At 43.0% G+C, this 23629-nt stretch overlaps 1 protein-coding gene and 1 long non-coding RNA gene across 8 annotated transcripts in view; one reads left to right on the top strand and one right to left on the bottom strand.

The window, feature by feature from the left end:
• DACH1 (dachshund family transcription factor 1) overlaps positions 1-16686 on the bottom strand; it is a 364599-nt gene extending 347913 nt beyond the window's left edge. For 6 of the 7 annotated variants that reach the window (XM_061367776.1, XM_061367774.1, XM_061367775.1 and 3 more), the window contains exon 1: positions 15710-16686. In XM_061367776.1, coding sequence (XP_061223760.1) covers positions 15710-16443 — 734 coding nt within the window. In that variant the 5' untranslated portion in view covers positions 16444-16686. Of the gene's footprint in view, positions 1-14583; positions 14897-15709 lie in introns of those variants that run through there. The other variant, XM_061367781.1, reaches the window with a different exon arrangement.
• Positions 16304-18447, top strand: LOC133220027 (uncharacterized). The gene is made up of 2 exons (XR_009727625.1): positions 16304-16433; positions 18325-18447. It is a non-coding gene; the product is annotated as an uncharacterized LOC133220027 (long non-coding RNA).
• Positions 18448-23629: the final 5182 nt, after the last annotated feature.

The following is a 23629-nucleotide window of genomic DNA, read 5'->3' as shown; positions in this document are numbered from 1 at the left end:
AAAAGTGAATTCAAATAAATAAGAACTCCTGAAAAAAAACACCAAACTTAAAACATGTTAGGTGTGTAAATCTCATCTGAATGTATGAGAAGCTGACGAGCTAAGTATCTAGCATTGGCAGCTGGCAGCTGGAGACAAGCTATGAACAACAGTGCCCCAAATTAAGAAGTAATTTATGTGGAATACATCATTATTTTAACATGAAGGTTACAAAGCTTTAAAGGGAAGAGGAACAATTCATGGACTTTTAAAGAAAAATAAGTCCGGAGCAAAGTAACACTATTTATGAAAGTTGATTTTAATTTCCTGACTTATTTCTTGTAGGACACATGAATCACACAATATAGCCAAAGGAAAAACTGCAACTGCTAACACCACATTAGTGAAGTATAAAAGGGAAAGACACTTTTCTTAGCATTTCAGCCTTGTCGTTTCCAATTTTCTGCTCTTTGGACATGCTTGTATTCAAATTCTGGAACATCTATTCAGCATATCAATCCTAATTAGACAATCTGGGTCTGGAAAGGATGAGAGCTGGGTCATTTGCATAATTTAATCATAAATACTCAGTGATACATATTTCCAAATGCATTTGTACAATTATCTTTTCATCCTTGGGGCAATGGTATTAATATGATTAGGCAATATTTCTGGAAAAAACAGACAAGTATGCACTCTTTTTAACTGCAGCTTAGGGCGATATGAAAAATTAATTAATTTCTGAAGAAAATCAATTTCTGTACGTGACCACATTAGACACTGCTAAACCAAGACACAGAGTCCTTTCTCAATCAGAACATCTTAGAATTCTTTTCCAAATTCTGATTGCTATATGAACATTTCAATAATAAAATTGCTGTATTATTTAAATTATCTTAATACAGACACGTGGAAAAGTGACTATTTCTTTTTCACATTACCCTGACAGACATCGTGTTTTAAAAAATGTATTGTTTGACCAGTCAATAGGAAACCTTAGCATTTGGTCTGAACTCATCTTATGTGATCTTTTATTAATGCACATTATACCGACTGAATTCAAGGACAGCAGGAAATAATTCAGCTCTGAAAACCACAGCTTAAAAAAAAAATACAGCCACACTAACCTGAAGTATTTTAAAACTAATATAAGGTTGCTTCCTTGTTTGTTTTGCTACAAAGAATTAGATAAGGTGTTCCTTCAACAGAAGCATACTCATTACAAAAATGTTGTGACATACATGGGATACAGCCAAGCACCCAGGTGGCTAATCTCATTTTTAGAAGAAAGATACTGCTTTGTATGTTAATTGGTGAAAAAAAAATAAAAAATTACATTTATGTTTTTAAATGTACCATCTTTATTTCTTCTCAATCAACAGAAAAAAGTAGAAATTACTGCATGCAAATGTTCAATATTCATTTCATTTGCATGAAGGTGCTTGAACAATTTTTTTATTCTAACAAGCTCATTTTTCATGCGTTTTGTCTTTCATCCTAATCTAGCATCTGTCATTCCTTTTTGAAGTTATTATCGGCCCAATTCCCTCTTGGACATGGTTGCTGGGTGACCGGTATCTTAGCACCCACTTTGACAGGAACAGATGTGAATCTGATCAAGAGATTTCCCATGAGTACCTGAAATCACAAACAACTTTCGGGAAAAACAAACAGCCTTGCTGTCACAGTCCCTCTCTCACCCTCCTTCCCATCCCTTCCCCCATCCTCCTCCCCAAAAAAAGAGTGCAGGGAAGTTAAGGCAGAGTTATCTAGCATCATTAAAACATTATTATTTGGCAGGTGAGCTCCCCAAATGGCTTTCTAGTCATTTCTGCCTTCAAACAGAGACTTTCAGCTTTAAGTTTTAATAACCACCCTTTGAATACTTCCAAAGACAACTGTTCGTTTCTAAGGTCACCATCTTCTAAACGCTCTCACATTGAACTTGTTTTTGTCACATGAATGCTCTCATTTAAATCAATGGGATTACTCGTGTAAGCAAATTTCACATGCACACAAGCACCCACCAGTTGTTTTATAACACCTAACTCACATTTGATTACAAATAATGTTCTTTGATCGTTCCCGCACTTGGTTGCTGGTATCTGTGAAACTCTAGCTTACGAAAACTCCGTTAGCTATGCTATGCGGTACCAATAGTGACAATATTTAGGGAGCTGCATAATTCTATTCCTAGAAGTCATCCAGCTGAGACACTATAGGCAACAGGACTCCTCATAAAAACCAAAGTTTCCTTACTTCTTGCAGGATTAAGACTTCAATGAGCAACCCAATATCACAGTGGCTATATTTGTTGCAGCACATGTGATATGAAAAAATATGAAGAAACCTGGGAATTACAGTGATATGCTTCTGAAATAAACTTGGAACCATACAAAGAACTCAGAATTTCCAGAACAACCAAATGCTTAAAAAAAGAAAAATGCAACCCAAATGTGTCTAACGAACTATTTCAAGCATCTGTGGCACAAGAATCTCACCCCACATCAAACTCCAGAGCAAAGTTTATTCTTCTTGGTTGTTTTCCCAGGCACTGCTCTAAACACAGTCCTACTTAGCAAAGGCAACATTTGTGATCCAAAGACTGAAAATTTGATCATACATATGTAAACTCAGAAGGCTGCATGTAACAATAACACCGGGTAAATTTGCTTTAACATGCTGTCAACCAGCCTTTCACTTCTGTCTCTTCACCATGCTACTCTTCAGCATGTTCCCAGCCCCATAGCCTCAGGGCTCTTGTCCCTGCTAGGGTGAGCAACTGCTTCCAACCAAGAATCCTCTGTATTTAAAGTTTTCACAGCACCTAATAAAATAGGGCTTCCATGAACTACTGTAAATTTTCATCTTAATTTTCTTCAAAATCCAGAGTGCTATGTGAGGGGAAGAAAATAAACAGGAGAGGAGAGGGAAAGAGAGAGTTTGGATTTTCAAAGATATGAATTCGTTCCTCCACTGAGTTGTTGTTTTATGATTAAAGAGATAACTAAGGGATTTCTTCCTCTCTAGTTTAGACACAAAGAAAATTTAAGACTAACATTCCAATCACAATGAAGCATTCATTGCCACTACAGCTGATCTTAAAGATTTCCCATACTTACCACGAAATTCAAAGAGCAGTCAAAATCTTCTATTGGTAAGTCAAAAGCTTTAGACTGGACCTCTACCTTCCTTTAAAAATCATTTGGGAATAAAACCATTCTCTTTGTCTTGGAAAAAATTTCTTTACCCACTCAGGCTATCAGCATCATACAGCATTCAAACCTGTTGATGGCATCAACAAAAACTGAATCACTCCAAAAGCACAGGGCTGACTTAGAAAAAGCCAAAAAAGGAGCTTAGGGATCAATACAACCACTTCTCCGAGGTGAATTAGAAAGGGACATTATGTACATATTTATAATAAATACATAGTAGTGATAAGTAATCACTATTTAGAAGATTTGCCCTTCAGTTTGCCAGTCAAAGGAAGCACAGGCTGTGGATAATGGGCCTATAATAATGCCCCGCAAAACAGTTTGGTTATTCAGACTGGCAGTCATGAAAGGTTTAATAAAAACTGTATGGAAAAATTCACCGGAGTGAAAAGCAAACAGAGTAAATAGGTATCTTCTTACTTGTTGTGGTAACACCATTGTTCCCATTTCTCACCTGCAAATCCTTTATGCCCAAGCCAAAAGAGTGACTTACAAACTCAGAATTCGGAGACAGCGGTAGCAGTAATTCCACACAAAAGCCTCCTCTGCCACATCCACATGGAAGAGTAAGAAGTCTACAGTCAGGGATCATTAGCTGAGCTGTTTAGTCATTCTAAAGTGTTAAGATGGTGTATAAAGAAAAAAGCAATCTATACAAGATGAGCAGTATTCAGATCTGTCACTCATTCACTAGAAACAGGTAGACTTATGCAGGCACTTAACGCCAATTTCAGCACTGAAAATGCCTTTAAAGGATGGGAAAGATTGCCTGAGAATAGGAAATGGTTTCCACAAGAAGGTGGAAGCAAAGCCTGGAAGGTTTGCAGAGCCTCTATGCGATAGTAATTGCTGAGGCAAACTTAAGCTGAACAGAGCATTCACTTAGTTTGTTAAATAAATCAAACGTAAGCTAATTCTAATTTTAACATAACCCTGTATGCATGTAGTTCCAGATATTCAAACAAACTAAGGAACCCTTTCCCATCCTTAGGGCTCACTCTTTTAGCTTAGCTCACCTACTCCAACCTGGAACTACACTGGAGAAACACTGGGACACTTTTAAGTACCACACCACCCCACCAGGGAGGGGTAACCACTCACTGTAGGGTATTTAGGCTTCTAGTTCAAACCAAAGTACTGAAATAGGAAGCCATGGTAGCATCTATACTTTCACTGATTTCAAGAGGAGGTCTGAACCCAGATTTTCCAAATCTCAAATTTTCAGTGTAACTGGGAGGAGGAGAAAGGTTATTTTGGAGGAAGGAAGAAATAAGTCTTGGCATCTTCTTGTAAACTGTCTCACTGGGTAACCAAACCTTTTTGAACCTTGATCCACCAGGTCCTACGTCCCAGGTGAGCAGCATAATGACCTGCCTGCAGAGTCATACTCTTCTCCATAGACTGTATGACATGTACTAACTACAGTCACTGACTGCTCTATGTTCGCATTTCACATGCAGCAAAACGAAGCCCAAGCAATTAAACCCAGAGAGTTCATAGTTTGAGGATTTAGCCCGCACTGAAGAAATGCTATAATTTAAACTTTTCTCACCTTAATTATATTGAGAAACCATTACACATTTTAAAGAATTAGAACACTGAACTGTTAAATATTAGACACATGACCCATACCTAATGTAAAGTAAGCTTCTAAAAATGTCCTCAGAAAAATTTAGTAGAAAAACGGGTGTAAGGCCCTAGTATTTAGAAATGAATTGGGATCAGTTCATTCCTTTCCCATGGGGTAACTTGTATAAATGTAATTCTATGGTTTCATAAAACCAGGTCAAGTTTCTGTCCCTTGAGGACCTTTGGCAATTTGAAGCATGGCAGCCACTTTTTCCTGGCTACAAGTTCAAATCTGCATACGCTCTGGATTTGTGAAAGGAAATGACTACCCAAGCTGAAAAGACAGACCCATCCAGACTGCAGCACACCTTCCACACACAAATCCACTTACGGGGGTGAAACATGATTTCACAAAACAGTGTTTAGAACTAGTTGGCTCCTTTCATTTAAGTTGATGAAAAAGCCTGTGTTTTTCACCTCTAAAAAGATAAATATTTTTCTTTCATCAGCTGGCACACCAAATAAAAGAGCAGACAACCTTATCACATAACAATGCCAGCAGTTTTTACTGACGACATCCTTCTCCCTAAATGTCAAAATGTTTTACTCATGTAGTCATACTTTGGAATACTGGTGCATACATGTATGCTTCACAATGCATTTCATAACTATTACTGTATTACCTCTCATTATACCATTGTATTAGCCTAATTTAAGTAATAAAACATGTAGGATAAGGCAAAACAAGCCAAAATCATTGACGGGGTCACCAGAAAAGATGAAAACTGTACTTGGCAGACTGACATCAGCAAAGGCCCAGCAGCAGAGCTAAATGTCATGGATGTGCCAGTCCTTAAAGAACAACCTGAAGGGGGCCTAGACGGACGCTAGGAGCCCGACTCTTCATTAGGGACTGTACTGACAGGACAAGGGGGAATGGGCTCAAACTTAAAACAGGGTAGGTTCAGGTTAGATATAAGGAGGAAGTTCTTCACTGTGAGGGTGGTGAGGCACTGGAACAGGTTGCCCAAGAAAGTTGTGAATGCTCCATCCCTGGCAGCATTCAAGGCCAGGCTGGACAGAGCCTTGGGTGAGGCATCCCTGCCCATGGCAGAGGGGTTGGAACTAGATGATCTTAAGGTCTTTTCCAACCCTATCTATTCTATGGTTCTAAGTTGATATGCAGACTAAAGGCCAGAAGACACAAAGGACTGCCCCATCTAAGCCCACAGACAGACTGATCTCTGCAGGGAACTCTCCACAGGTACAAACACCAAGGCAGCTTCTAACAACATATTCAAAGAGCAGAGGAGGGGTAACAGGCAAAGAAATACAGGATCTTCAACCAAATTACCTTCTCAGTGTGCGTATCTGAGATCTACATACTGTGAAGGTGCACTGCCTCTTCTGGAGGTGCACTCCACTCTACTGGAATGATGCCAGAGAAACTCTGAACAGTAAAATCTGTTGAAATTTATTAATTCTTACCCACTTCCTACCTGTTGTACTTTGAGGTGGCCTCAAGCCAGTCCAACAGCTGTGGCTATACCCAAACATCCCAACTAAAAACCTCACTAATGTCCTCCCCAGGAAATGCTATGACCCCTACCTTAAACAATTTGCGTGCATGATCCTGAAGCGGCTATATGTGGTTAAATTAGTAATTCTAATGCATTTGCCTCATATCTTCCCAAAAATGTATTTTACCCATACCTATACTTTAAACTGCATATTACTATAGCAGGAGCTTCACTTTCTACTTTTATCTTTAACATGATATTTCAGCAGCAAATTAATTTTGCAGGGAATCAGTAGAATCATAAGCCATCTACAATACTAAATAATGTAAGACAAAATAATTTATTTAGCATTTTATGTTTATTTTTTCAACCTGGCCTGTTAAAAGTCATGAGTAATAACTAACTAACTAACTAAAGCACACAAAAATAAAAGGCAAAAAGGCACAAAAACTACAACCAATTGATCCTGCTTTGAATTACAGCAATATACAAATTTTTCAACAGACCTGTGGAATTAGTCTTTAGCGATGCATACAGACAAATAATGAAGTCCTACATACCACCTATACTGCAAGAATTGTTCTAACAAGCTAAAAGAGGAATTAAAAAGAAAAAGAGAGCATATGACTTTTCACTCATATCAGTCCTTATTATACACTTAAGGTATTTACCTTCCCCCACACCTTTTTTTTTAAGCTTTTAAGCAGAAATTTAAGGAAACAGCAAACAATTGGAAAATGGCTTCACTTCCTTCCCACCAACTATTAGTGAGCATCAGAACTAAAATGTGAAAAGTGACAGCCATGGCACACATCTTGGAAGTGCCCAAGCCCTTGAAAAGATATAGGCCACTCCTGTGCTACAAAAATAAATAGAAAAAAAAAAACACAGCAGGAAGGATCTGGTATATACCATGGGTTATACCAAATTCTGATACTAATTCCTGTCACGACATTGCCCCAATTTCCTAAAATTAATACTGAAAGAAGGCAGTACTCACAAAACCACTTAAAAAATGCATCGTTAATCTACTTTACACAACAGGTGTTAATTTACAGAACACTAAAACTAAAGCATTTTTTCAATGCCTTCAAACTGTCCCCACAAATGCAAGAAATTATACAGTAAGTCAGCTTCCTATCAAAGATGTCAACTGGTTCTTTTATAGCATTACCAAATATATCTTGCATATGCTTGGTTTAGAAGATGCATGTAGGCTACTGAAAGCAACAGGACTATCCACATTCTTAAGCATATGGTTAATACCACAGCTTTTTTATTTTAATGTAAATAGCTAAGTCCTACAGGTGACCTTCCCCAAGAAAGAAATGTTTTTATAGCAGGCCAGGAGAATGGAAACAAATTACATGCTTTGCGAAGACAGATAATGCTGGCATCCATTAAAACATGATATAAAACCAATTAAAATATTAGGTTTACATTTTTACTACATTTGGGAAAGTAAAGTTCAAAAACAATAGTTTTAGATACGTTTTTAAAGAATGTTCAAACTATTAATAAGCCGTGACTAGATTTATCACCAATAAAAATGTAATGCATTCTTTGTGCTTCTCTTAAAAATACAGTACCTATAACCTGAAAGCAGCTTTTTTCTGTCCCACACATTAAATCATGATCTAGCTCTTCATTAAAAAAAAAAAAAAATAAAATCACTAGTATGAGAATAAGAAATCAAGGTTACCAAAGATGTAATTAAATGGTAATAAAAAAAATTTATCTATTACCTGTTCCCTTTATATAGTTTACTTTATGTAACTACTTTCTTTTTGATCCCTTACAATTGTTTTATGTCAGATGAAAAAGCGAAACATTTCCCAAAAGTAAGATTTAAAAATTATTCCTATCAGATGACAATTTGTAAATGTCTGAGACATGTCCTGAACAACAGCTTTTGGTCCAAATGTAAAATATCTATTACCTGTTCTCAGTACATTATCATTAAGAAGCACTCTAATACGAACATTATTCAGAGCTATGAACTTCAGTCATGACACTGTAACATTACAAATATATTTTATCTGTCAATTATGCTAAAAATGTTTGCAGCAATCCCACGTACTTCCCTTCTTCCCCCTTCTCCCAGCCCCGTCCAATTCCAGTATGTAGCTGTTATTTTGCCAGCCAGGCAATCTGTACATACACCTATGTACGGGGCTCTCACTCATACAACCTAAGAAACAAATTAAACATAAAAAAAGACATGTCTTAATAATTAAGGTCTATTTTTTCTCTAGTATTTTAGTATTGCATAATGTAAGAAAATGTGTCTGAAAGCTCTACCTGAACTCAAGCTTGTTTTGGATCAAAAGGGATTTAAGCAGAATTTAGCCATTTGGCTGATTTAGGGAATAATTCTATAAATTATGAAGATAAGTAAAATTTCATGACCAAACATTCTCTTATTTGGACGGAAAAAGAACGGGCAGTTAGTGTGGCAAGGTGCACCAGGAAATCTTAATTGCACCTGCTCCACTGCTTCTGGACTATGGTTAATTTCAGCCTTCAGATGGACATAAGATCCCACTGTTTGATATTTGCAACAATTTTTGGTGTGTTTTTTTCATACTAAAATAACTTTCTTTTTCATGAGGAAGATGCAAAGTATGCAGAATGCAAAGAAAATACCTACAGTAAATTAGCTTTGGAGTGAACAGGGTACCGTTAACCAGAATAATGAACTGGAAGTTATGTAGGTGTTACCCACACAAGTATTCTCAAGGGTGCACAATAAAAGCTTTAGATTGTTTTATTACATCAATAGTATAATATTGAGAATACTAAAAAAAAAAAAAAAAAAACAAACAGATTTATACTGTTTTAGAAAGTTTCTCTTTATTCCTAATAAACTGTTTGGATATGCATGATTTACAAGACCTTTCCATGCAGTTCTGCAAATTGCATTTGTATATATTCATATACCTGCCACAGGAAGATGTTGACTCTAAATGCAATTATCACAGAACACTGTTTAAAGCAACGTGAACTGAAATGCATTTTGTGATACATTTCCTCAATCACAACACATGCAAGCAGTTTGATTAGTTTTGGTTAATGTACCCTGAACTGCCCCACAGGGTCCTTTCAGTCCAATATCCCATCTCTAAAAGAGACCTATGGAAACTCACAGAAGAGAATGCAAGTATTTGGTGTTTACAGAGCTATCCTTCCCTGGTTTGGTTTCCCAGCTCACTGCTATCAGTGATTTAGAGTAAAGAATTCCAAACTGGGATGTAACTGTATGGTCAAATGCTGAGATACTTTCTCTCACAAAATTCAGTGACAGCATTTTTCTACCTTATGCTATGGAAAATACACTACTCTTTTTCTTCCACTAAAAAAGAAAAATAGTTTAAAACAGTTCACAGTTATTCGCAGTTAATATGAAAATTCTGTATTTAATAATTACACTTTAATATTCCACAATGCTTATGAAATGAAACCTCAGCACTTGTTAGGAGATGCTCCCTGCTAAGCACTGTATCAGATAAATAAGCAGAACATAGTAGGTTAAGGATAAAGTTGAAGTAACCTGGATTCAAGTCACAGGCATACCTTGATTCTAAATATAAAGATTTTTGATTTATGTTTCATGACTCTGGAAAATAATTTAAATGATAATGGAAAAAGAAAAATTCTTCCTTAATGCATGTTGAAGAAATTATCTATATATGAATTAACTCCCTGGATCATAATAGCTTTTTGCACATGACTCTTCAGCCCTATCACTTAAATACGTATTTAGGCAACTAAAAATTTACTGTCAATTCATATCATGTCAGTCCACATTATGGCACTGTTACAGTATGCACATTTAAAGATTACTGAAAAAATTACTGTTCATGTGTAGTATATAAGTTGCAAAAGGTTAATAACTATTTTAAAACAATGAATGGAATTAACTCATAATGCAAAGCAGAAGCTCCAAATGTTATTTTTAAAACAAAACATATTTAACTTATAAAAGAAGAAAGAGGATCTAAATCCAGTCCTGTTGCTTAAAAACAGGCAGGCATCATGGCTGGTTTGGACTTCCAGTTTGCTGGTTTGCACAATTTTGAAAAAACTCGGTAGTTTCTGACTAGTCCCTCTGCTCTCCTGCAGCCAGAAATTATTTCTCACAGTTAAACTTGTAAGGCTTCTTCATGAAGAGGCAATGCTGAATGGGATTTACCTGTATCAGACCAGCAGAGATAGCAGTAATAATTCAATATACCTACAATATAGTTCAAAAGGAAAATATTAAAATTCAATCCAGTGTATGACAATTCTATCCTTTATGCACAGTTCACTTTAGCTGATGAAACGCAGAGATAGGCAAAAACAGACGTCTGGAACAATCTAGTAACAGGAGAGAACATAAGAAATACTACCTGGCAGTCAAACAAATTTAACATTTCCAAGAAGCATTCGGAACACACTCTAGATCACAAAGTATTAAAGCAGCCTTGTAAGATTACTTTGGGTGCATTTTGGTTTACAGCATGGAGAGGTCTCAGAGGAGAGAATGAGTGCGGGCACAGCAGCCCCCAAGAGCCAGCCCATAGGGGACACACTTCAGGGTGCTCCTATGCAGCACCCAGTGGGATCCACAACCCCAGATACTGTGCCTGCAGCTCCAGAAAGAAAGCGGAGGCCTAAGATTGAAGTGAGCATGTGAACAGAGAGAGGAATGGTTTCTGGAAATAACAAAGCTATTTGCTGCGCTTTCACACAGTCCGTTCTCCTAAGCTGATGGAAAAGTGACAATAAAACTGCATTTTTATGTAAGCTACCAGTGAAATGTTCCTTAGAAATAATAATTAAAAAAAAAAAAAAACCACAAAACTTTACCGATATTCATAGCTATGAGATAAAGGAGGAGTTAATCAAATTGAATACTTGAGGAAAATATGTAAAGTAATCAGGGAAAATACTCCCTCTGCCATCACTAGCAGCCCCTCACACCCCTGCATTGGAACAGCACCGGCAGCATTGCACAACAGGCAACAAATGTTCACTGGGGAGAAGTGTTCCCTTCCTCAAGTATCAGACACTAGGCTACTGTTAGGGATCAACTACCAGATCAAAAGTCTGTTCTGTTGCAGTAAGTATGGTCCAAAGATCTCAGCTTTTAATTTATAGTATTTACCAGTAATTAAAATACCATGAGACGGATGTTAAAATTCTGTAATTGCTAGTGGCTGAGTCTTTTTAGGGTTTTTTCAGTCTGATGAAGCCACCTCCAAACCTTTTACTTCATCTTTATAGGTACTACAATTTATCCTCTGACCTTCCAGAAGTCGCCTTTGCTTGTAAAACCTACCATGTTTCTGCTGATTATATTTTAGTAATCTGTGGCAAGCAGGAAGGTCATCAATATAAACCACGGATACTATGTATTTGACATTCCGTTCAGCTGCACTTGCTGACCTGTTCATTTGAAGTATCTGTGATCTGCACTAACCTATCTGGGTGAGATACTCCTTTAATTAATACAAACAGAAAAAGCCTATGCAGCATGCAGTATTCAGTAAACAAGTACATGCTAAGTCCACATAATTTCAGAGAAGCAGAAGCTAGCAAACAGAGACTGAATAACTGCCATGTAAGACATGCTTTGAAGGGAACTGTTCCATGTTCGGCATCTTTCCCCTTTATGTTAAAAAATCAATTAGGTTGTTTTCCAAAATTTGTGAATAATGTTGAATAATTCCCAGCTTTAAGTATGAATGTCAATGAACTCATTCAAAATCATCTTCAAATGTCAGAAAAGATTAACATGTCCTGGCCACATGAGGGAGGTCAGAAGGCACACACCTTTAGTCCTTATACCGGTGGGCACGATCCAAAGCCACCTAAGTCTATGGGAAAACTCCATGAAGGGACCCTGCACGGTAAAATTCTACAACAAGTGTTCAAAACACAAGGGACCAGGAACAATCTGGGATCAATATCTTCCAGGTCATTAATCCTGGGCAGGTGACATCCAATGCACAGTTCGCTACTCTCTTTCACACACACATTCAAGAAACCTGACTCGACTGGCATCTAGTAGCTCTAAATATTTTCCATGTTTTGCCTTTATCCTTCCCTTATTTGTTTGGCATATGGCTTTCTAACATCCCATTAATGTCAAACCATTTAATCGGAATGTAAGCTAAATGCACAGTTTGCTATTTCCTGGATTTCTGTTAGGCGACCAGTGCTTTTTATGAGCAAAATAAAAGCAAAGGTCAGTATGACCAGAAAAGAAAAGTCATCTTCCATAACGGAAGCTTATTTTTCCAGTGAACTGATATAGAAGCCTAATTTAGAAGAAGGTCCTTTAGTACCATGTTATTATTAGTAGTATCACAAATAAACACATAAACCAATTCACTTTACAGACCTCCACATTAAGCATTCAATAGAAAATCCCTTGGTGTTTCATTGATTTTTGTTTGATTGATTTTATTTTTTTTTTAATAGCAGTATCACAGTTAAAATGTACCATTTTGGTGAAACACTTCTAAAACTTTTCCATCTCTAAGTAATATATTATAAATTATTTCCACAACAACTGGCAACTAACAATTCAATCCTTTTAAAGAACAACAAAGTAATGGCTTTATCTGGATGCCTTTTTTTTATTAAATAACATATTAACCTTGATGAAGCTTTCCAAAAAGAGATCAGCGTATTCAAGTGCATCAGCTGATTATGAGACAAATATAACAGTGATAACATGCTGGTTCAAAATTTTTGAATCTGATGAGTATAACGATTTAGCCACTAGGATAGAGTTGGCTCTTACAGCTTCCATCTTGACAGTTAAGTGTCCACCCAAGATACAAAAAGACATTACCCTACTAAATATGCAGTCACTGAGAGTCTGGAAAGATCACTTAAACTGCTAAACCGACTAGATCAAAATATCCTGTGTAATTACTGTAACGTCAGAAATAATTTCAAATAATTTGTAAGGAAAGAAGGATCAGAATGAAATGTATGGAGAGGCAACACAGAGAGCAAATACAGATTTATCTTCTGATGATATCATCCGTTTTGACCAAAACTCACTGACCCACTTTGCTTTATTCGTCTATACTGTAATAATATATTCTGCATACCTATTGTGTATCCTTTCCATTATGTTATTTGCTTAATGGATGTATAAATAAGTCTACTACAATTACACTTTTTAAGGGTCAAATCCTATCCACTTCTGAACCTACTACTGTAATTTCTACGACGCTGGATGATAACAGGAGATCTCAGAAACAGCTGAAACATGGCCGATTCTGCGCTGCTGACACAATCAACCCAGCTGCCAAACCTTTTTAGAACCCTGCCAAGCCCAGGAATTGGTGTCCCCATGCTCCCGTACCCCCCCCCCAAAAAAAAAAAAAGTTTCTCCCTTCTCTATTTTTTAATTTCACACATTCAAATTACAACACACACATTATAACCGTGGCAAAATAAAACTTCCATGAGTTTATTTTAAGGACCAGATCTTGGAACTTGTGCAGAGTACTCAGAAGTTACATGACACACACACACACACAAAAAGTCTAAAAGCAGCTATTAATATTCATGTTGATCCCACATGAAACAACAGTAGAGTTATCCGAGCAGCTACAGTTATGTCAGCGCTTGGAAGTTATTCCAGGCTGTTTTGTCCTGCTGCCCTGAATATTCAGGAACTTCAACAATCCATCTAGCAACAGCTACTGCAGTGTCAGGGCTCTACTTCGCCGGGCTCTATGCTAATGAGTCCCAACTACCCCCGACTAACTCGGGCAGGGGGTACGGAGGGAACGGCACACCTCCCGCCATGAGGAGAGGGGAGGGGAGAAGAGGGAGGGAAGGCGCACGGCATCGCCTGGGGTTAATTCCCCACGTGTTGGCTGTGGCTGCACCTTGAAATCTGACAATAGGAAACTGAAACGAGCCCGGTCTGTTTATTTGCATGTACCGAAAGTAACATCGGGACTTTGCCTACGACATTGCTCCGGGTGCAGCTCCTGCCGCCGCTCCCGCCCGGCAGACCCGGAGAAGAGCTCCCCGCCCAAGTTACGGAGGGTGGCCCGGGAGCTGGCGGCGCTTCCGACCGCTCTCATCTCGGGGTCACGGCAGTTATGCGATCCCCTTCCCGTATCAAGCAGATTCAGCCCTGTAACCTACAGATGGAGAGATAGCAGCCCCACGCTTTCGCCCTCGATTGCAAAGCGGGCTGCTACTGCAACAGGCATTTCCTCTCTTGCCAGCTCCCCATGCCCCCAACACCCCTCCCCGTTGTAGCAAGTTTGGAGCTTCACCTCTCCTCCGTCGTCCCCCCGCCCAGACCCGCGGGGAGCGCGGCGTTACGCCGCTCCGTCCCCGCCACCGCGCCCGCGTTATTCTGAGCGGTAACAGGACTCAGCGCCTCCAAATCCCTCCTGCTCTTCCGCTGTCCCCGTCGCCTCCTCCCCGGCTGCCGGGACCCGGGTGCTGTTCGCACCTGCTCTACCGGGACCGGGCTCTCCCCTCCCCCCACGGGAAGCAGCCCATCCCGGACGCCCGGCACCTTCTCCCCGCTACCCCAAAGCAGCCGCCGCCACCTCCTCCTCCTCGCCGTCTTCCCGCCCTCCGTCCCCGTCCCGTCCCCCCCCGCCCCGTTCCCCCCCCCACATTCGCCATGTGGCAACTGCCTCATAGACTGATACAAAAAGTGCTCTCATGCTTCGACTACATGACAGCGGCTGATGGCCAAGTGGCCTCCATTCACCCCGGGCAGGCCCCTCCGCCCGGGAGGCGGCTCCGCGCCCCGACCCATTTACCCGAAACCCGGGTGTCCGTGAGCTGCCCGAGTGTGTGTCCCCCTCCCTCCGCGACCTCTCCCCGCCCACTCCCGTGCACCCCTCGGACAGCTTTTTCCCAGGGCTGCCCGTTTTAAAGATACATCCAGGGATGAACTTGGAGCGGGGTGTTTGTCGCTTAAAAAGCACTTTTAGGCCGCGCTGCCCCCTCCCAGCTTCCGCCGGCCCTCCCCTCCCCGCATAAGCAGCGCACTGCGCTGCCCGCGGCCGCCCGGAGCCTGCGGCCGCCTTGGTCGGAGAAAGAGAGGGGAACAATGACAAGGCGACACTTGCTAGGCACAGAGGGAGGGGGACACAAATACCCCTTCCCGTCTCTCCCTCCGTCCCACCAAGAAACGGCGCGGCCGGCTCAGGAGGAGGCCGCCTGGGTGCCGGGGCAGCAGGGGAGAGGGAAGAGGGCGACTGCATGTGACCTCCGGACGCGGGTCTCTCCCCTCCACCCCCTGCCCCGGGGCCGAGCGTTGGCTGCGGGAAGCAGCGGGAAAGAGCGCAGCGCACGCCGGGCCGGGCCGCACCGCACGGGGGTGGGACGGGAGGCGGTGGCGGGGAGGGGGCGCGGGATACGCGTGTGCCTTGCGGCGGTTACCTGGCGTTGGTGCAGTCGTTGTAGAGGGTCTCGAAATCCTTCCTGGAGATGAGTTTGCAGCGGTTGACCCCGGGCTGGATAGCCCCCAGCCCTCTCAGGATGCGGACCTGCTCCACGTTGCAGACCACAGGCGTGATCTCCAGCCGCTTCAGCTTGGTGTAGACCGTGTGCAAGCCCCCCACCAAGTGCTTCAGGAAGAGGTCGAAAGCCTGGGGCAGGCAGATGAGCTCGCAGCCCTCCACGGTGAAGGAGGCTACTTTGGCCCCCCTCAGATCCACCATCTTGCACTCGTTATTCTGGGGGGTGTTCTCCACCGGGGACGGGGTCGAGTACACGGGCTTGCCGGGCAGGCTGCTGGCCGCGCTGGCTGCGCTGGCATTGGGAGTGGAAGTGCCGCCGCTGCTGCCGCCGCTGCTGCTGCCGCCGCCGGTGCCCAGGCTGGGGCTGCCGCCGCCGCTGCCGCCGCTGCTGCTGCCGTTACCGCCGCCGCCGCTGGTGGTGGAGGTGACTGTGGCCGTCGCCGCCGCCGCCGCTGCGATGGGCTCCGGGCGGAATAGGTTTGTCCCCGAAGAGGCCGGCGGGGGAGCGATGGACGGAGACGGAGATGAGGTGGCTGACGAGGAGGTGGCCGACGAGGAGGTGGTGGTGGTGGTGGTGCAGGAGGCAGAAGTTGAGACCGGAGGCTGAGGGGGGACCAGCTGGGTCGGAGGGATCAAAGCAGCCGGTACGGCCATGGTCACATATACGGCGGAGGGGGCAGGGGGAGGGGGGAAAGTTCCCACACACACGCAGGGGAAAGGGAAAAAAAATTAAAAAAACGGAGGAAAGGAGAGAAGGGAGAAGGGGGGAGAAGAAGGGGGGGATAACCCCGGATCAGGTGCTGCGGCGAGCGAGAGAGCAGGGGGCAGAGTGAGAGAGAGAACGCACAAAGTGTCCCGCAAGTGGGGACGGAGGAGGAGGAGGAGGAGGAGAAGTCCGCTCCGGGCGGCGGGGCTGGGGCCGAGGGGAGGGGGAGGGCAGTTTCTTTTTGTGGTCCTTGCTCTAGCACCACGTTAAAGACGAAGGTGAAAAAGAGGAGGTTTGAAGGACTTCGGTTCTCTCTGGCAAGTACATTGATCAAAGATTGAGAGGGGAATGACAGAGAGAAAATGAGCTGGGAAGTGCTGGCTGCCGCCGCCGCCGCTCGCTCGCTGGACGAGTTGTTGTTGTCACACGGTGCGGAGGGGAGGAGCTCCGGCAACTTGAAATACCCTTTGAAGCAGCAAAAGGCTCAGTCACTAGTATTAACCCGAATTATCCAACCAGGAACTCGGAGCAGGAAAACAGAGAAGGAGACAGAAGTCTTTTTCTCCCCCCTCCCCTTCAGGAACCGTTAGATTACATGTTTCATATTTCACCCCACCAGAGACTAGATGTAATTTTCCCAGCCCTTTTCAGCAATCGCTTGTCAACACAGTTTGTGCAGAAACACGAGCGTCTCCAGCCTTCTCCCGGAGCGGGGCGAGGGGCGGGCGCTATCCGCGCACCTTGTCGGGGCCGGGGCACCCGCGGACAAAAGCGGAAACCTCCGGACCGGTCTGTTGCTCTTGTTGTTATTCGTTGTTCTCCCGGGACCACAAACGTGGAGGGAGTTGTTGCTGAGGGTTTGGCGGCAGCGCCGAGGCCCCTTCGTTGCGTGGCGCAGGGGACGGTCCTGCTAGGGGACGCGGCTCCGCGGGTCACGCCGCCGGGAAACCGCGTCGTGGAGGGCAGCAGCGACATACAAGTAACTTAGGAGAGGGGAAGGAGGCCGGCCTGGCCCGCTCAGGTACCGCTGCGTAACAGGTGCCGGCACCGCGCAGGAGGCGCGCAGAAAGCTCGCCGAGCCCCGAGCCAGGTAGCGCGCAAAGTGAGCTGCTGCGCTTGCCCACGCATGCGTAGTGGCGCAGCGGGCAGGGTAGGACGCGCCTCGCCTCGCGTGGTCGGGCCCCACGCGTGTCCGCGGTACTTGCGCGCCGCTGGCGCCGGGGATGCTGATCTAACTCGTGGTATGCCCCCTGCAGTGGGGCGTCGGTGTCGGTCGGGATAGCCCGGAGCTTGGTTTTGCTTGTGTGGAGGGCACTTGGCGTGTTCAAAGGGGTAAAGAAGCGGCTGTTCGGATAGATTGAGGGGCTCGGCAGAAATGGGGCTCGGCGTGTGCGTAGTTCTCCTGCTTTAAAAATATACGCAGTGTATTTAATTAATTGTGATGCATGTATGTGCCCATAGCTGCTTTTTTATTATGTATACTATTATGTGAGGTATGACTCATGGGATGACACATCTACAAAGTGGATAATCTCAACTGTAGTAATTCAGTGCAGGGGAATTTCCACATTACCAGATGTAAACTGTTCTTGTATGATCTACTTGCTTATTTTACTTTAAAGTTCAGTTTACGGGAACTCATGTTCTAATAGGTGTTCTAAAGGACAAAGGTGATCTTTGCTTGTGAAAGTTTAGCAGAACAGTGCACTAAAATCCTCAAAATTTACAAATAAACCCAGGAAAATACAAAGTGGCATTTTGTTTTGAAGTCTTGCATACCCATAATTGTGGAGAAGACTTCTTACTGTCGTTTTTAGGTGCTTTTTCAGAACATTTCTCTGGAGGAGCTTGTTCAACTTGAGTTCCAGTGTCAGGATCTAGTGTTGCATAAAACCTGTAATTTAAAACTCTGAATACACTGCATCTTTCTTTTTCCAGTTATAGGAAACCAACTCTGCCCATGTTTTCTTTGCCTCAACTGTCCGTTTGCATCTAACCTTCCCTGGCACCTGGAGAAGATCAGAACAGATCCTGGAGAAGATCAGAACAGATCCTGGAGAAGATCAGAACAGATCCTGGAGAAGATCAGGACAGATCCTGGAGGAGATCAGGACAGAGCCAGACATATGTCATATTACCACTCGGAGATCTGAGAGAACTCTGAATTAGGAAACCTACCATTTCATTTGTTCTCCACCTTTACTATAATGTGATGCACACCAGTCCTTCTGCTTTTCTTCTTGCTGTGTGCCCTCATGAATATATAATCCTCATGGTTCAAAACCATATAGAAAAAAATGTGGTTTGAAAGGGTTTACTACCACAGGTTTGGGTTAACCTTGATCATTTCAATGCAACAATGGGATTATTAAAAGACCCAAGACTCCTCAAAGCTTCTGGCTTGGTAAGTGTTTCTCGTGATTATGGGGAGTGACTGAATTTATTTGAACTCACACATACACTCACATGCTCCCACAAACGCATGAACAAATCCTGAGGCTGCCCTGTGTAAACTTTTTTAGGTTGCATTTCTCTTACTCGCTGACCCTTTCATGTAATGATACTGTTGGGTGTTTTCCTTTTTGTGTCTCCCTGAGTTGATATCAGCAAAACTCAAATTACTGTAACTGATATTTGAAAAATATCCCTGCATCAAGTGAAGACTTATGGTGGTGAAATCAATCAGGCTGTTTAAAATTCGAAGACCTGCAAATCGTTCTGTTTGTCCTTTGATAGGGCCTGGGCTGATTAAAATGCGACCAAGAAAGCTTAATTGCTGCACTAATTAAGAAGTCTTTAATTTCTTTCCTGGAATATTGTTTGAAGCAGGTCTTCTGTTCTGCTCATGTTCAGGGCAGGTATTCTCTGTATTTCTCTGTCTACCTTTTTTTTTTCTTTTAACCGTTTTGCTGTATTAAAATGCGTGTTAAAGCAGTAAGATGTATTGACAGTGATTGTAATTTATTGCTCTAAAAAAAGACTGATACGGAGTTCACTGTTTTATTAAATTACAAATTTGAGGGCAGCTGTAAAGGGTAAAATGCAATTAGAAAATGCATTGTAGCTGTTGCTTTTTAAGGGATGTGAATACCTGACTGACAGGAGATAGGATAGTACCTCAGCTCCCCTTCCCCAACCACAGTCACTTGTTATTGATAATTAATGTTTAAATTCATTCAGAAAAAAAAAACCAAACAGAAAAATACTTCTCTTCTGAACGTGTGTGAAGGAATGAACCGGGGGAGGGGATGCATGTGGAAGATAGGCACCTGGTAAGGATGAATAGTGTATAGTGTATTACCCTTCTAAGTTAATCCACGGTATTTCCCCCCTTCCCCCCCCCCCCAGCATTTCTTTTTAATTTCTTTTCCTAAAAAATACCTATCTTGTATTTTGTCTTATCCTTGTTTAGTGACCTGTTTTGTTCACCAGTTTCTGAAGAGAAGAAACTAAATGATTTCACAAAGCTTTCTGTATGATCAATAGAGTAATAGTTTAGGTTTAATCATGCTGCATGATAATTCTTGCAAATGACTGCTGAGCAGAAGATTCTAAGAAAGGAGCAGGTACTGGCAAATACAAGGTAAGTTCTGTTTTGCTTTTAATCTCTGGGGTCTCAAGCAGCAATCCTCCTTTCAGGGCTATCTGTTATTTGGAGGGAAGTCTGAGGAAGAGGAGGGACCTCATACAAATCCCCCCTTCATCGCTCAGGAAAAAAGGCTCATAGAAGTGTAAGTCTCTGAATTGGGATGCTTTTTTTTCTTTTCTCCACCAAGATATTTACTAAACATTGAAAATGCCATGAATACTGTTGAGATTGATGGGAAGTGTTGTACCAGTAATAAGAAACTGGATACTGCAGTGCTGTTTTTCTAATTGTTGCTTTATAGTCAAACTAGCACAGACCTTGTCCAATACAAATACAAACTGGATTCCTTTCAGTGACAGGACAAGTAGATAACATGCTTAATAGATACAAAGGGAGATTTACCATTCCAAGCACGACGTCACACTAATTATGTTTACTCTAATTGAAAGCAAGGTTTTGGGGAACCTGAAATTACTCATAAGTTATTTTTAATAGCTGAAGAATAATAATAAAGTGCAGCAAACGTTGATCACAAACCTTTTGGTCTTTCAAAAATCTATTGGAAAATTAAATGAAAAGTGGACTTTGGTACAAACAATGCCCCAGGGCAAAAAACAACTAACACTAGATTTTCCAGTCCAGCCATAACACAAATCAATTTGAGCACACTTCTATGGCCAGTCTGCCAGATTGTTATGACTGCTAATTCACTCAATCAATTAGCACACCGAGCACAAACAGCTTCAACAACAGCATACACTTCTGAACTGTCCACCATATATCATAAAAAGTCCAAAATAATACACGGTAAGATTGCTTTTGCATTCTGTTTACTGCAATTTGTAGTTAATGTATGGTGCCTGCTTAACACACAAAAAATAAAGGAAAAAATGATGTAAGAATGGAATGGCAGAAACTTCAGAAGCCATTAAAAATAACTTTTGAAGCCTCTAAAAAGGAGAATTTGGGAGCAAATGATCACCTGAGCTGACTGTGTAATGTGCCTCTCAGCTGGAGAGGTGAGAGAAGGGGCTGCGCATCCCCAGCACAGGACCCGAGGGCTTGGCACACTCTGATTGACCCGATCCCTTCAGCGCTGGGGCAGCTTCCGCCGGCTTAACTCCCGCGAGTCATCTCATTGGCTCCGAGGGTATCAGCGCGCTAGTACAAGGGCAGGATTTACTACCTCACCCTTACCCTCCCCCCCTTCCCCCCCCCCCCATCCTTCAATCCTGCACCTTCAGCCCCACAAGAAATGGGAGATCTCTACGGTGATGCTGACTGCTGCTCTGACCAAAGACGTGCCGTGCTGAAAGATACAGTACCCGACGGCTTGGGAACCTCACCCCTTCCCTCCCTCCTCCATGCATCACACACACATGCACACACACACATACACACACACACGTACAAACACCCCTGCACAAGCTCATATATGCAAATCGCAAATACCAAACGCCAATTAAGTGACTCGATTATTTACGTGGTTTAGTTGTTGGGGGCTTTTGTTGTTTGGTTTTGTTTGGGGTTTTTTATCATTTAAGTCATTGTTCTGACTTTAGAAAATACGTTTCGAAGTCAGTAACTACAATAACCCTTACGTTGATTTGAGCCTCTCGATCACGTTGCAGCTTCCAAAGCCAAACGGTGAAGTGGATCGGGGGTCGGGTTCCTTGCTCGCGCTCACTGGGGCGCGGGCGGGGGAGAAATGGACAGATGAATGGATAGAGGCATGGAGGGATGGAGCAGGAGCTGGGCACCGCCTGCTGACATCCACCTGAAGACGGACGGCCAAGAGAGCAGGCTGCGGTGCGATGAGGAAGCGATCACCAACTTCCCTGCGTGAATTAGAGGACTAGAATAGGCGGGGATCTCTGTTTGAGTTACACTCGGGCTCTCATTAGAGGTCCTCAGTCCAACGTGTTAATTCACCTACCAACAGGTAGAAAAAGTCGCTCGGAGCAGTAATTATGAAGTGCAAAGCCCCTGCCATTAAATTATGTTAAAGCGGTGGTCTACTTTGAGATGCTATTTCCCGTGCTCCCCCCCCACACACACACACCTCCCCGCCCCTTACAGAATTGGTTTGCTCAGCCGCTCCATCTCCAAGCCCAGGCTGATCGAAATACAGCCGCTGGAGAGCCTGCCCGGTGTTCAAATGTTCCTGGATTTCCAATACGCGCCCCGGTCTCTGCCGGAGCCGTGGGGGGACCGCGGCATCATCCGTCCTTCCGTCAATCCGTCCGTCGATCCGCCCGTCCGTCCGTCCCCGCCGGGCTGGCCAATCCCCCGGCGCCGGGGACCTGGATCGGGGCGGAGGGCGCCGGCTCGGCAGCTGCTCCAGCACTAATTGTTTCCTTTAATAATAATAAGTATATTTTAAAAATGCACACTGAGTTTTTCTTCTGTACGAGCTGACAGCTTGCGAGACGCAGCCTTTTCCTCCTCAAGTCACTCCAGTGACTGAAAAACATTGGTGGGTGGGGTGTTAACCTTGATTAGTCCCATATTTCAACAACAACAACAGAAAAGGCAGACAAACATTTTTTAATTGTTCTTTGACGGGGAGGTGAAAGACCTTTAGAAGTCCGAGCTCTTGCTTGAAAAGTTTAAGCCCAGAGCGGAATTTTATTGCGAGTTATAAACTCTCGGCAAGAGGGGGATGTTATAAATGGAAGTGCTGACACAACCTTAACTATAGCGTGTAAACGGCTATGCTATAATATCCATTAAGCAGAAAGAAAAATAAGATGGCTGATCAATAATTTATACAAAGAGTACCAACTGCAGACATAATAACTGTAATGTTTGCAAAGCAATCTCTCGCTCTCCAGGCTGAACAGTAAACTAAGCGGGGCTGTTAATTTCCAGCTCCTACAGGTAAGAATACAAACAAATTACTGAAACTTGTATTTTGCTCGATATTTTTAACGCTTCGGTAGGATAAAATACAATTTAATTACGGTGCAAGTTAGGCTGGTCGAGGAGCTTCCCCCCACCTTCTTGGCCAAAGCTCCGACTGAGAGAGGAACAGGTTGGTTGGATGGGCGCTGTAAATGGGTCGGCTTTTGGGTCATTATAGTTCGGAGAGTTATTCAGCCCTGGAAACCAAATGAAGCCATTTAACTTCAAAAGAAAGTTGCGAGGTTTTCCAGTGCCACGAGCTGAAACACAATACTCTCCCCCCCTCCCCCGGCGCGATAAGCATCAGCTGTCAGGGGACAATGCACTGGCGCTTTGCAGGCAGGAGGCTACCCGGGGAAAGAAAGGACAAAAAAAAGGGAGCTAAAAAAAAAAAGCTACTTTAGGGAAACCAGTGTGTCTTCCACTAGCCAAAGCGGAGAGTGGGCGAGCAAACTGTTGTCTTCATTTGCATGGGAGCGTTATCTCCCATTTCTGTCTGCTGTATTTAGTTAGGAAAGCAGAGGAGCAAAGTCTGAAAGTTGCTAAGTAGGCTCGGGTAATGTGCCGAGGTTGCTGGGTATTTTTTGCATGTGTCTTGCAACAGTACCACAGAGATCCCTTCTTTGAGAGTTCCCTTTATT

This window comes from Neopsephotus bourkii, unplaced genomic scaffold, assembly GCF_033783945.1.
Source record: "Neopsephotus bourkii isolate Nb327-2 ecotype Australia unplaced genomic scaffold, CSIRO-AGI_Nbou_v1 NB_1394, whole genome shotgun sequence".
Taxonomy (NCBI): domain Eukaryota; kingdom Metazoa; phylum Chordata; class Aves; order Psittaciformes; family Psittacidae; genus Neopsephotus; species Neopsephotus bourkii.
The sequence above is the reverse complement of the archived record's forward strand: the minus strand, read 5'-3'. Positions and strand labels throughout refer to the sequence as shown.